This window comes from Coptis chinensis, chromosome 2 (assembly GCF_015680905.1).
Source record: "Coptis chinensis isolate HL-2020 chromosome 2, ASM1568090v1, whole genome shotgun sequence".
NCBI lineage: Eukaryota > Viridiplantae > Streptophyta > Magnoliopsida > Ranunculales > Ranunculaceae > Coptis > Coptis chinensis.
This window is the reverse complement of record NC_141457.1, coordinates 70,230,316-70,244,545: the sequence shown is the minus strand read 5'-3', so window position 1 is coordinate 70,244,545 and position 14,230 is coordinate 70,230,316. Positions and strand designations below refer to the sequence as shown.

The following is a 14,230-nucleotide window of genomic DNA, read 5'->3' as shown; positions in this document are numbered from 1 at the left end:
TGTTATTCTCGGCAAAGACTCACTCGACAACGAAAAACTCCTTTTCGTCGTCAACGCAAATGTCGACGAACGACTGCCTTTGGACTATATCATATCCTTAGATACTAATGACATGTCAAAGGGGAGTATGACTTACATTGGGAAGTTGAGGTTAGATTCAAATGATAAACAAAATAAATGGTCACATTCTCCTTTTATGTTGGGCTGCAATTCACTTTTTGCTACTTTGGCGATCGAATTTTTGGGAACCAAGTTTGTGATATATGATAGCCACCTCCTCATGCTTTGAGCCACGGTAGCCAAAAGTCGCTCTAATAGGCTGGTGGGGTTTGAAACAAGTCTCTCCTAGAGTACCTGGCCGGTAACTATCCAAGAGCTTCGATTACGCATGAGTTAAACGCCTTAGGTTCCGTGAGAATTTGTGCAAGTAGATGTATATGGATTCACATGAGAGCTTACTCGTGTCTATAAATGTTTTAAGTCCCGTATGACTCACTGTTAATATATGTAATTTCCTTTATGCTTATGTCTTGAATAACAACTAATCCCAATAGTTTAATTATTATGTGGAGCAAGTAGGGGCCCTAGAAGAATGCAAAGGTACCATGAATCGATCCCCGCCTCAGAATTGAAGCGAAGGAATGGCTCCCACACGCATGAATTTCTACCCAACAACCTAGATTCATTACCATCAATCCCATTTTTCAGATCTAAATCAACTCGTGTAGATCCTAGCTAACTTTTTCTTGTATATCGAGACATAACTAACTTTTTTGAGTCTAACTATGGCCGTATAATTGGGTAACACTTGTTCATTTTCGTGAATCGGTAAGAGTATGAACAATTATGCCGCTTTTAAGAGCTAAAACATAAAATGAAGATGGAGCTCGTGTACTCTTTGATGGTCATAATGAGTATGTTACTATCTAAGTCTTCTTTGCAAATTGGAAGAAAGTGAATTGAACTTTACAAATCAACATCACCTGACTTAATATTGGTATAGCCGGTCCCGGAAGCATTCTTTGAAAAGGGGTATGCAAAACTCATTAGTACACAAAAATTAATAATGCACCAACTAATTGTACCTTTCCACCCTTTAAAAAGCTCAACAAAGGAGAAACATTAACACGTCTTTGCTTATGGTGCTCGATATCCGACTTATATAAAAGCAAAGTTTCACTTGTATCAATAAACCCCGGGAACAAAATGGAATATACATTTCAGTTCGTCCCGGAGCATTGAATTTGAATAATGATCTCTACTTAATCGTAAATCCTCGCCTAAGTGTAATACTAACTACGATCTAAGTTTCAGATATACCTCCAAGCAGACATCCTAGCAAAGAAGTCCAAGGGCTTCTAGAATACCAATTAGCACAAAAAAGAAGATTTGGGAAGGGATAGCATTTCCTTCACACGAAGTCCAAAGACAATATCTTGCGAACAAGATGGAAAAGTATATACCAACATACCCTGCATATAAGAAGTAAAGCATTAGTGAAAGTGGCGATTAACATTTATCTTAACCAACATTCCAATTCCCACCTTGATACAAATACACTTTGTACAATCTAGTGTCTATGAAACCAAATACACTCAAACTTAATTTTCACAACCAAAGAAAAATACCCAAGTCCCAAAATACACTCAAACTTAATTTTCACAATCTAGTCATAATACCGGCCCCGCTTTTGATCTCGATGCCAAAATCTCAAAGAACCATAGCTTTCTTAGATCCATCGCCATAATAACCAACAAGATTCTTGGCACATTTCTCAAATTTGAAATTCTAGAAGTAGAAATCAAACCCCCAAAAGTGCAATCAAAGCAACAAAGATCATAGATGAATTCAGCCCTAACCCCTCTTCAACTCAAAACTTTTTACCCTAAAAACATAATAGGAAGATGGGCACTACCGATCAAGGTTAGATTTTTCTGTTACTATTTAGGAGAGAAATCGAGAGAATTTGAGAGAGGGTGTGAAGGTGCAAATGCTGACAAAGTGAGTGAGAGAGAGCTTGAACAATAAAAATGAACAAATAAACTAACCGAAAAGGTCTTACCTTGAGAACTGAAAAGTTAGGAAGAAAGGACGAGCTTGAGCAAATTTGAACAAATCCACTATTTTTCGGATCCGAAAGTGCAAGTAAAGCAAGGATAAGGTGCAAATCGAACTTTCATCTCTTTCAATCCATACGATGAGAATAATCATACCACGACTTCCTCCAAAATTAACCATCAAAATGGTTTATTGAATGGCCAACATAGAGTAAAACCAAGAAACCCCATTTCTCATATACTAAACCCCCTAACCCTAGGTTTAGAAATTATAAAATAGAACTAAAAAGGGGTGGTAAAATTGCATATTGTGGCTTCCAAACCCCGTCTCTCTTTCTCCATTTCATCGTGTTCTATAATCTATATGGTGGTTCTGGTACACAAGTGTGTTTTCTTTCAGTAATGGTCTAATGGAACTGTAGAATGAAGGTTTCTCTTTGTTGAAAAGGACATAAAGATAAGAAAATCCTAACCTAACCCAAATGGGCGTGAGAGAGAAAAAGAGAGATTTTCTATTTTGACATACCGACGACGATTTCTTTTTGTTTCTCTATTTTTTGAAATTTCGGGTTGTTTTGGTTTTTTGATTTGTAACACTTCTCCAACGCTTTTTAAGCGTTAGCAATTAATTCCGGAAATTCACTCAAATAAACCAACGCTTTACAACATTGCCAACGCTTATTTAGCGTTGGCAATTTACTAACGGTAAATAAGCGTTGCAAAGCAAAAAAGGTGCGTGTTGCAAATATCCTATTATGGTGTAGTGAATTTAAGAATTGCTACTAAAGTACAATTTCCATCACCAATGCTACTACCTAGTAGAAATTCCAATAGAAGTCAAAAACAGATCATTAAATGTCTTTACCATTATTTGTCGGGATGGAGCATTTCGTCAAACAAATAAGGTTCACAAGGTGAACAACTACCCAAAGTGTACCAGCACTCACCTTATCCATATTTTGAACCCCATGAACTAACTGCCACTGCACCCATCAAATTACATTTCAAATGGTGAACTTCAAGTACCCAAACTACAATAAATCAACACCTTTGATGCCCAATTCCAACGACCCAACAGTAGATCACTCAATCAAACCTCCACATATCAAAATTGTTGCTGGAAAGGAAAAAGAAAAACCTTCAAACCCTGGTTGCGGAAACGAACAATTTCTGTCACTAAACAATCACTTTTATCTCTCTCTCCTAGTCAAACAGTCAAACTATCTACTTAACGTTATGTTTATCGCTGCTTTTGCTTTCGAGAAGGGGAGAGAGTACATCCATATATTGCTTTTGCTAGTAGAAATGGAGAAAAGACTAGCCACATGAGAGAGAGAAGACCATGGGAGAACGTTATGTTTGGAGATATGATATAAAGTTTTTTTTTTCCATTAATTGATTTTTTTTTTTTTTTTTTTAAAAGGTAATTGATTAACTTAAAAGAATAAAGGTTACAAGAAGAAAAAATAAGAATATTATGACATGACTGGACTAAGAAGGATAAAACAAACGTGTACCTTTCTCAATACAACAGTGCTTAGTGAGTAAATCTAAAATACATAGTGTTGTGGTTCTCAATATGTCTCATGAATGGAGGTCGAGTCTGCCACCATACACTTTGCCCTTTAGTTAGTCCTGCTCCATGTTTGGCACACCAATCTGCTCCCGAATTAGTTTCCCTCCAAATTGAGGTGATATTAATCCATGTTGCTTGCGATTGTAATAGTTGTCATCGTGCCCTGACTCTCCAGTGCATATTACCTTGTTGAAAAGCTTGGACTACTGCAGAAGAGTCTAATTCCACCCATATATGCCTCCATCCCATTTCTATAGCTTTTGTGACTCCTTCCACAATCGCATATGTTTCCGCCATGTAGTTGGTAGTGACTCCAAATCCACCCGCTGCAACCCCAAGGAAAGCCCAATTATGATCTCTATAAAGAGAGAAATATGTTGAAACCGTTCGTGATTATATTTCATGAAATTTCACTTTCTTTTGTTAAGTCCGTTTTCACATATGTCCGTGTGAGCGGGGCTATATATATATATGTGTGTGTGTGTGTGTGTGTTGTTAGCCAAAAAAAAAAAAAAAAAAAAAAAAGATTGTGGAATTATATGGACGGTCCACAGCTCCTCTGTGTGTGTAATACTGTTGTAAGCCGTTACAAGAGAAAGAGGGCATTTCTCTTAAACGACTGTTTTGTCGTGGCGCTAAAAAGTAACAGATTACCTGGTGATCAGGTACAGTTTCATTTCATAGAATCAAATTGAAGATGAAGGAGGAGACCTCTTCCGCAGGTAGTTATCGCTCGAAGCCCTTAAAATATTCAATTGTTAGTTCCTTAATTGTAAATTATGCTCTCTCTCAGGGTCAATGAAGCCAGAAAAGAAGCTGAAACTAACAACCATTTCGCCGTCTTACGTTGTTTATCACTTTGGTACCAGTGGCATTGCTGTTGCCGCCGCAACTGCCGTCACTCACCCTTTAGGTGAATTCACTTTCCTACCCTTCTAATATTTGGATAATTATTAGTTAATAATTTATGCATTGTGGTGTTCATGGACCTATCATATATATATATATATATATATATATATATATAGTCATTATGTAGGGAATGCTTTTTGTGTTGTATGTGAGCTAAAGTGATGTTTTCCATGCTAGAGTTTGTTGGACGATTCAACTAGAGCTAATTTCCCTGTATTTGAGTGTTAAACATTTCATGCAGCCAACTGTGTTCCTCCCCATGTGTCACTATGTCAGTGCATGAGGAATATCACACCTAGCAATAGCTTTTGAAATATGATGAAGATATTGGTCTAATAGAATTAGAATAGTGAAGTGTCTGCTTGGAACTAAAATAGGTGTGTGTGTGTGTTTCCTTATTTTTTACTCAGAAAATGTCATTGAGTGATCAAGTGTCAGCATTACTAATTCGTGGTATAATCTTTCCATCCAGACATCATGTATTCCTATCCTATAGATCATAGCTTGGCACTGAGTAGACGGGGCTCTAACTTATTTAGATTCATCTTTTGTTGCATAAAGTCACCATTGATAGATTTGAAATTATCTTCCTGCTCTTTTTTATGTTTATAATTTTCAGTTTTGGGCTGCAGATGTGCTCAAAGTTAGACTACAAATGCAACTTGTTGGTCAGAAAGGCCCTTTAACTGGAATGGTAAGGCTTTTGGCTGTTTCATAACAAATTATCGTTTCTTTGGTTCTATTTTCGTGGAAATCTATATTTATACTAACAAAAGCAGGTCGTGATATGTTGAAATATAGGGAAAGGTTTTTGCTCAAATGGTAAAAAATGAAGGACCCCGGGCTATGTATCTTGGGTTGGTGCCTGCACTCACCAGATCAGTTAGTTATGGAGGTCTCCGTTTAGGCCTGTATGAACCAACCAAATACTTTTGCGATTGGGCCTTTGGATCCTCCAATGTTTTACTGAAAGTTGCATCTGGGGCATTCTCTGGTGCCATTGCAACTGCCCTCACAAATCCAATGGAAGTTCTAAAGGTATTAGCTAATTTTGTGCAGAATTATTTTGACTTATCCATCTGGACTATGTCTCATTTCTTTTAACAGGTTAGGTTACAAATGAATCCAAAGTCGGGAAGTGGGGGAGCAATTAGAGAAATGCGACTAATTACTTCAGAAGAGGGAATTAAAGCTCTTTGGAAAGGAGTTGGTGCAGCTATGATAAGAGCTGGAGCTCTGACTGCATCACAGCTGGCAACATATGATGAATCAAAGAGGGTGAAGTTCTAAGCACACTTATTTTACTTAAAATGTCGACGATGTAGTCTCTAAAGTTTAGAATTCTTTCAATTATCTTACAGTTGTATGCTAGGAGTTCTATTTATCTTAACCGTTTTTACTGCTGTAGGCTCTGCTTCGTTTGACACCTCTCGAAGAGGGATTTCATCTACATTTTATGTATGTTGTTGCCCCTACCTTTTCCTCTTTATGCAGCAAGTTTTAAATTTCAAACTTCCTTTTTGTTCTGAATAAATTAGGCTGTCAAGTGCTTCCTGTCTGTTTTCTTTCAGAAAAATGTAAAACTTATTCCGCCCTATGCGTATTGAAGCTCAAGTACCATTGCGGGAACTGTTAGCACGCTTGTGACTGCACCGATGGACATGATAAAAACCCGTCTCATGATGCAAAAAGAATCTAAAACAGCTGGAAGCTATAAAAACGGATTTCACTGTGGATACAAGGTACACAAATGTCTTCTATGGACAGTATACAGTGGTAGAGCTGAAAGATACGCTTCAATTATATTTCGGTCTGTCTCTCTATGTTGTCTTATTCTTGCAAATTCATTGTTTCAGGTTATGCTTACAGAAGGCCCTCTTGCACTTTACAAAGGGTGAGATTCTCTCTATATTACCTGATGAGTAACGAGTTTATGGCAGGATACCAAATCTTTGCATTTATCTACTTTCACAGACATGCTTTACTTGTTGAGAAAGAATGATGAAAGCTTTAGTTTTTATAATCGAACTATTATAGAGGAATCTATGTTTCCGTATTCTAATTATTTAGTTTCTAAGAAGTCTAGATTAATATTCTAGATAGCCAAAGAGCTGATAGAATATTTCCAATGAAAGATAACGAAAGAAGGTAATCACTTGAGCGGAACTGTTACTGTAGTATATATATTTCTGTAACTAAGTAGGAATTCTGATTGTGGATTTCAGGGAAAACGAAATATGTCTAGGGTAAAAAAAATAGAGTCCCATACAGCTATACTTAAATGATGTTCTACTTCTCCCCTTAACTGTACAAGGAGGTTGATGCACTATATCTTATTCAGGGGCTTTGCCATCTTTGCAAGGTTAGGTCCACAAACCACAATTACCTTTCTTGTCTGCGAGAAACTGCGGGAGCTTGCTGGATTAAAAGCTATGTGATGCTTAAGGTTCTATCCTGTGCCATCTGACTCATGGATGATTTTGATATTCTTGGAAGCTGGGCTACTTGAAAGGTTGCCATATATATATTGAAAGAAAACAAATGAAGCACTATTTTGCGCTTCGTTCATTTTTGTCCTGTTGGTTTACAGAGTAAATTCAGGATATTTGAGCATTGATTTCTTCTCTCTGTCGGACAATGAAAGTCACAACAGGTCGATTCAGACATTCAGTTTTAACTTCAAGTTGTACCATATGAAGGCAATTTAGAGCAGTACTAATTGTTATGTATCATTATCGTAATTGAAACTTTAAAATGAATATAGTAAACTGTTGTTATTTGTTTTTTTCTCCGAAGTTTATTTTCTCCTCAAGAGTTATTTTGCAGTTGAGTGAGGATTCCACTCGGGATAGCACCTTCACGCAAATGCCAGGGTAATTGAACTTCTGTTGAAAATTATCAGTAACTTGGGCAGCAATATCCACCGCTGTAAATGGAACTTGCATTCAGAGTTAGCAATATCTTTAGTTGCTCATTGCTCCCCTTCCCACCTCTGAGAATCTAATTCACCATCATTTGAACCTTGACAGCAAGGACCAAAATATCGAATTCAGTGACTATTTCGATGTATCCAAAAGCCAAGATATATTGGAAATATTGGAGATATCTATTTTTTTGTTCAGTAAAAATTTTGTTTTGTATGTCAATATATCGGATATATCGGAAATATCGTCAATATATTTGTCAAAGTCAACAATATTCGGTCAAAGTCAACAATATCGGTCAAAGTCAACAATTTATATCGTATATATCGGTCGATATATATCGTTATATCGGAAATTGCAAAATATATCGGAAAAAAAACATATTTAATATTCGGTTGAGATATATCGGATATTTCCATCTCGGTGTACCCAAAAAACTATCAGCAATATCTCGGATATCTCAGCGATATTTTGGGCCTTGCTTGACAATACTTTCTTATTTTGCAACCAACGTGAAGAGTCACCACTCGCTGGAGCATTGCATCTTTAAATCTACCAACTTCAATCCTTCTTGGTTCTTCTCCGAGTTCAACCCCTAGTACATTTATCCATGAATGATGTGAGATTGTAATATTCACATCCAATGAATATAACACACATGTCCAGCATATACAAAACTACCAACCGATCTTGTATCCTCGTCCTCAGAGCTCCCTTCATAGTGACTCGACTCAGGCAAGCAACCTATTCAACTCACACCTAGATTGATGTCACCACCAACCGATCTCACGTACTCATCCTGCGAGCTCGCTTCGAAGTGACTCGAGTCGAGTAAACGATCTCACCCCAGAAGCGACCTCCATAGCGCTCAATCCTCTCGTTCCACAACGGCTCGTAACATATGTCTTTATTATAGCCATCAAGACCGAAGCTTCAGGCACGCTTCACAATAAATGTCCTTAACTCGCCATCATGGCTCGCGAGTGACTTGAAGACCTGGATCTAACCTGACACGAGAGAGCAAGAGGCGCGGGCACCTTGCCTATATAAAGAGGATGAGGAACTACGTCTGACTTGATTCAAGTCCCCCCACACATAGAGCTTGATACGTAGGGAGTTCGTCTATACGAACTCGGTCAATTCAATCCCCTCAAATCAACCTACACTTGTAAGTAAAGGTGGAATTCAAGCTAAACAAGTCGAGCTTTACCATGCTCAAGCTCGGCTCGCTAATTATACGAGCTTTAAATTGAGCTCAAACTCGGCTCATATAGTTAAACGAGCGAGCTCGAGCTGAGCTTAAACGAGCCGAGCCCGAGCCGCTCAGTTATTTTACACTATAAATATGTTATTTGAGCTAAACGAGCCGAGATTCATCAAGCTCATTTGTTACACGAGCTTTAATTTGAGCTCGAGCTCGGCTCATATAGTTAAACGAGCGAGCTCGAGCCGAGCTCCGAGCCCTTGGTTCAAATTCCACCCTTACCTGTAAGGTCAAACAGATTCAGACCTTTACAAATGCTTTTGCAGTTTTTTTATGAAATGAACGTGGATTCAACAACAAAATTCCCAACCATCAAGTAATCCTTAATAATGTTTCGGAAGTGCTAGATGGACTGACTTTTGGGGTCCCTCACCATGTGGTGGTACGACCCGGTTGAGTTTATACAAGGGGTGCACGCTCCCATATCATGCATAGTTAGGAAGTCTGATTTTCAACAGACAAATTGAGTTGGTGCACAGTTAGGAGCAAACAAACTGAGTTGATTTGGAATTTTGTTTCACATCGAAATTTTGGAATCCTTTTTTTTTTTTTTTGGCTTGGTAAGTTTGAATTCATTAAAATTGCAACAAAAGTACAAAAGGGGATGGTGTATAGGGTGTGCAACATACTGCCCCCATATTTCTTTCTCTACAAGTCATGGTTATATCATACCCTATTACAAACTCATACAAATCTGAAAAATATTTGAAAGGGAGCTTCCCACTTGTGCAGCCAGGTTGGTCTACCAACAGTGATACACTCCTCATTCTTAGTCAAAGATACACCCTGCTTGACAAGCAAGTCCGCCGTGAAGTTTCCTTCCCTCCAGATGGTTGTAATCCTCCACCTTTGAAGTCCCTCTGTGCATGTTATCTATCTAGGTTGTAGCATCCAAGGAACATCCCCAATTGCAAAAGCCCGCGCTGCTGCCTCAGAGTCAGTTTCAATCCACAGGTGTTTCCAACCTTGTTTCAGGGTTGTCTCCACACCCACGATGATAGCCATGCACCCTGCTCTATAATTATCCCCAAGCCCAATGTTCATGCTTAGAGTAAGCAGGAATTGACCCATGTTTCCTCTGAAAGCGATACCAATCCCAAATGCCCCAGGATTCCCTATTGATGCCCCATCAGTGTTAAGTTTCACAATGTCTGGCTCTGGTGGAATCCACGAACATTGTTTAACTTGTGGTGCTTTTCTCAGCCGAGTACCAACATTCCAGTACTGAAGGATCGCAATTTCAAGAGGAGTGTTGTAACAGTGGCCCTTTGACAGCTTACCTGTGATTCTCAACTGCAATCGAACAAACGATTTGCAGTTTCCAAGCTTGTGCTTCTTCCCATCAAATTGTACCTTGTTTCGTTCTTTCCATATACTTACCAGAGATGCAACCACACTAGATTTCCACAGATCATGTAGCAAAGGACTCCAATTATGGTTAATCTTTAGTGTATCGGGAAAACTATTAATATCAGTGGTTACTTTAAAAACCTGTTTTACCCAATCACATAGCTCTTGCGCAAACCAACATCGCCAAAAGATATGTTGTGTAGATTCCCTAGCACTTCCACACAGGCAGCATCAAGAAGATAAAGATATGCCTTTTTTCTGGATTCTGTCATCAGTTGCAATTCCCCTTTTAATAATTTTCCATGCCAGCACTAAGGTTCGAGGGTGTATACAACTATTCCAGACGCTTTTACTCCATGTAATAGTCGGCCTCCTCTTTCTTATTTCATCATATGCTGATTTAGTCGAGAAATTTCCTCGCAGATCAGGGCACCAGACTATATAGTCCTCAAAAGTAGGACTACATTTCAGAACATCAGTTGAGCTTTTGTGAACTCTATTCATTATCTCTTTCAACACATCAGGGATGCACCAGTTATCATCTTCAAGCAAATCGCAAACCTTAGCTCGACAGCCCTTTAATTCCAGTGAGTTGATATTGAGCATGATTTTCAGTGATTGTTTACCCAGCCAATTGTCCCTCCATATATCCACATTCTCACCACTTGCTATCACCCATTGAGTTCTACTCTTCACTTCCACAAGAGCTTTTCTTATCCCTGGCCAAACAGAGGTTGGTTTGTACGATTGAATGAACTCTCCATCTTGATTGAAGTACTTCGCTTTCATGAATAAAGAAAAATTAGTTTCACCCTTTAATACCTCCCAGGCCAACTTCATTAACGCCGCAGCATTAATTTGCTTGAGCCTTCGAAACCCTAGTCCTCCTTCCCAAGTAGGCTTGCACAATTTGTCCCAACTGACTGTGACACCCTTTCTTACACTTGGATCACCCAACCATAGGAAATTCCTCATGATAGCCTCTGCTTCTTTGACCATAGACATTGGCCATTCATAGATGGACATGGTGTAAACTGGGATGCTACATAGCACTGACTTGATCAAAGTAACCCTCCCTTGAAAAAACAGCCTCTTTCCCTTCCAACTTGTAAGCCTTTTCTGAATCTTATCTAATATCGGTGTCACACAGGCCCTAGTAACTCTACCTTGTTGTAGACTTACTCCTAAATATTTCTTTGGTAAGAAACCTTCCTTCATATTCAACTCCAACAATTAGTGAAGTTACTGAAGAAACCTTTACTTTTGTCTTGACTGATAAATTGTCTAGCTGCGTAAAGTTACTGAAGAAAACTTTACTTTTGTCTTGACTGATAAGTTGTTTAGCTGCTTTCTGGTACCTCTTCAGGATATGATTTAGCTTTATGATCCCTCTTATCTCTCCGTTTGCAAAGATAATGATATCGTCTACAAAAATAAGATGACTCTGTGCTGCCACTTTCTTAATGACAATTAGTGGCTTTAGATGGTTGTTAATGTCCCTGAGATAATGCAGAGCTCTACTTAGAGTGTCTTCAGCAATAGCAAACAATAATGGTGAAAGAGGATCTCTTTGTTTAAGCCCTCGATGCATAGGAAAGAAACCAACAGGTCCACTATTAAGTAACACATAGATGTGTGCCGAACTCACAATGGTTCTTATCCAATTAATCTAGATATCTGAGAAACCCATTCATTGCATAACTTGGAAGAGAAACTTCCAGCTCATTGTATCATAAGTTTGCGTTATGTCTAACTTATTCATCGAATCTATCCTTCTTCAACCTATTCATCAGCTCAGAGGCCATGACAATGCTTGTCTGAGAGCATCGTGTAGGTACAAAACCAGTTTGCTCCTTAGTGATGATATCATCAGCCAACACATTGAGACGCAACTGCAGAAGCTTAGTAATAATCTTGAAGAGAAAGTTTCCCATATAGATAGGTCTGTATTGGCTGAGTTTCTTGGCATTATTATCCTTTAGAATTAAAGAAATAAAGTTTGAATTTAATCCTCTGGGTAAACAGCCTTGAATAAAGAAGGATTGTATTGCCAAGCACACATCTTGCTTTATGATTCCCCAACATTTGCAATAGAAATATCCTTGGAATCCATCAGGTCCAGGTGAGCTATCCATTTTCATGCTAAAAACAGTATTTTGAATTTCTTTATAAGATGGCACTCTTGTCAGATTGTAGTTTTCTTCCTCATCAATCAGTTTGGGTATAACACTCAATAATTCTATATCTTCTTAAGCATGGACCTCACTATACTTCTCTTCATAGTAGCTTATTACATACTACTTAATTTGTTCCTGGTCAACAAGCACAGTACCATCCTTTGTCACCAACTCAATGATCATAGAAGCCCCCTGTTTGACCCTGCATATATTGTGGAAGTATGCAGTTTTTCTATCCCCCTCATCCTTAAAACAAGTTCTACTCTTTTGTCTCGAAAGAGAAGACCTATTAGCTCTGGCTGTATCCAATTCAAACTCTTTCTGTATTACCTCTGCTATAAGAAGTTCATCATCCACTGTTTGATCAACCAATTGCTACATTCGAAAGAGTTCAACCTCTGCTTTTCTAATGGAGACATCTGTGTGCCCAAAAACCTCCAAATTCCATTTCTTTAAGTCAGTTTTTAGTCTTTGCAGCTTGCGCATAACCTTGAGGAGAGGAGGTAGTGGTCTTCCCTCAAACATTTGTGTCCAGCTGGTATTCACTAACTCAAAAAAGGTAGGGTGAGAAAGCCATATTTTATTGAATCTAAAAGGAGTATTCTTAGGTTTCAAAATGTTAGGGTGCATGCCCAGCAAAGGAGAGTGATCAGATGCCTGTCGAGCTCCTGCCATACATTTCCATCCACCAAATCTAAAGTTCCAAGCTTCATTGTAAAAGGCTCTATCCAGTTTGCAAATAACCCTTTTAACACCTCTTTGATTGTTACACTAAGTATATTCAGTGCCCTCCCAATTACTCTCTAACAGCTCTGTAGTGTTCACAAAAGCATTAAACTCCTGCATAGCCACTCTATTGGGTTGTCTACCTCCTTTTTTCTCATTAGTTCTTAGGACAATATTGAAATCACCAATCACCAACCACAACATTGTGGGGTTAAAACTGCTCAAATCACTCCACAACTCTCTTCTATTACCCAACCAACAGTTTGCATGCACAAAAGATATAAAATAACCGTCCACCAAAATAGTGATATGTTGATCAAATGCCATAACCATTGATACAGAGATGCCTCTCTTCCAAAAAAACCCAAAGGTTACCAATCCTATTCGAAGAATCATTATGATCAAAGTACTCTCAAAACAATTCAAACCAAAATAATCAAGCAGATGTACTTGTGGCTTAACTAGAGGTTCAGCCAAGCAAACAATATCCGGATTATGAGACTTCATAAGTTCTCGTAGTCTATATCTAGCTTTATCTTTAACCACTCCCCTAATATTCCAAAAACAGGTCATCATTTCGAAGTAGGGAGAGAGTTGTCCTGCACCTTTGCTTGATATCTAGTCCCATGCCTATGGGCTGCAGAAGCTTCCAAGTGATCCTTGGTATTCCTCTTTTCAGCCTTCTTCTTCCCATTTTGCCCATTTGCCTTCGTCATTGTATTACCTTGTACTACAAGTGACACAGGTTCTTGTTCTTCCACCCCTAGTATAGTAAAGATATTACTAATCATGATTGGAGTAGTTGGTCCTTTGGCTGGGCTATCTTGGGTAACCCTAGTAACAACTTGATCTTGCTCCAAGAGTTGAGTCCAATGTTCTCTCAACCCTTGTTCAACACCACGTCCATCTGTAGTCTCAGAGTGTGAAGGCGTTGTGGCAAGTATAGGCAGTACACAAGTAATACCAACTGCTAGTTTGCTTTCTATATATGCCTGTTCTTCTCCCCTTATCTCTCCCTCTTGTTGCCGCATAACATGAACTTGACCTTGTAAGTCAACTACTTCTGCCACTTCCAGTTGTGCTTCCATTTCATTTTCTGCCTCATAATCATCCTTTTCCTGTAATCTTTCAGTCTCATTATTACTCTTATTTCCATCCCCGTGATCAGTTTCTGCTTGCTGTTGCTCCCCATTAATTAGAACCATTCACTACATTAGTGTCTATTTCAGTGGCTGCAAGCACTT

The 14,230-nt window shown here is 38.6% G+C and overlaps 1 protein-coding gene across 3 annotated transcripts; it reads left to right on the top strand.

Annotated features, from left to right (window-relative positions):
* Window positions 1-4,188: 4,188 nt before the first annotated feature.
* Window positions 4,189-7,324, top strand: LOC147517495 (Mitochondrial substrate carrier family protein). Of its 3 annotated transcripts, none has more exons than XM_086589654.1 (9): window positions 4,189-4,355; window positions 4,427-4,546; window positions 5,178-5,239; window positions 5,347-5,583; window positions 5,653-5,823; window positions 5,954-6,003; window positions 6,155-6,287; window positions 6,402-6,439; window positions 6,913-7,324. In XM_086589654.1, exons 1-9 carry the CDS (start codon window positions 4,331-4,333, stop codon window positions 7,010-7,012), a joined length of 936 nt encoding a protein of 311 aa, XP_086445780.1. In that variant the 5' UTR covers window positions 4,189-4,330; the 3' UTR covers window positions 7,013-7,324. The 3 variants fall into 3 exon arrangements, with proteins under 3 accessions (XP_086445780.1, XP_086445781.1, XP_086445782.1); XM_086589655.1 differs by having other exon boundaries at window positions 6,887-7,324; XM_086589656.1 differs by lacking the exon at window positions 4,189-4,355 and having other exon boundaries at window positions 5,165-5,239; window positions 6,913-7,255.
* Window positions 7,325-14,230: the final 6,906 nt, after the last annotated feature.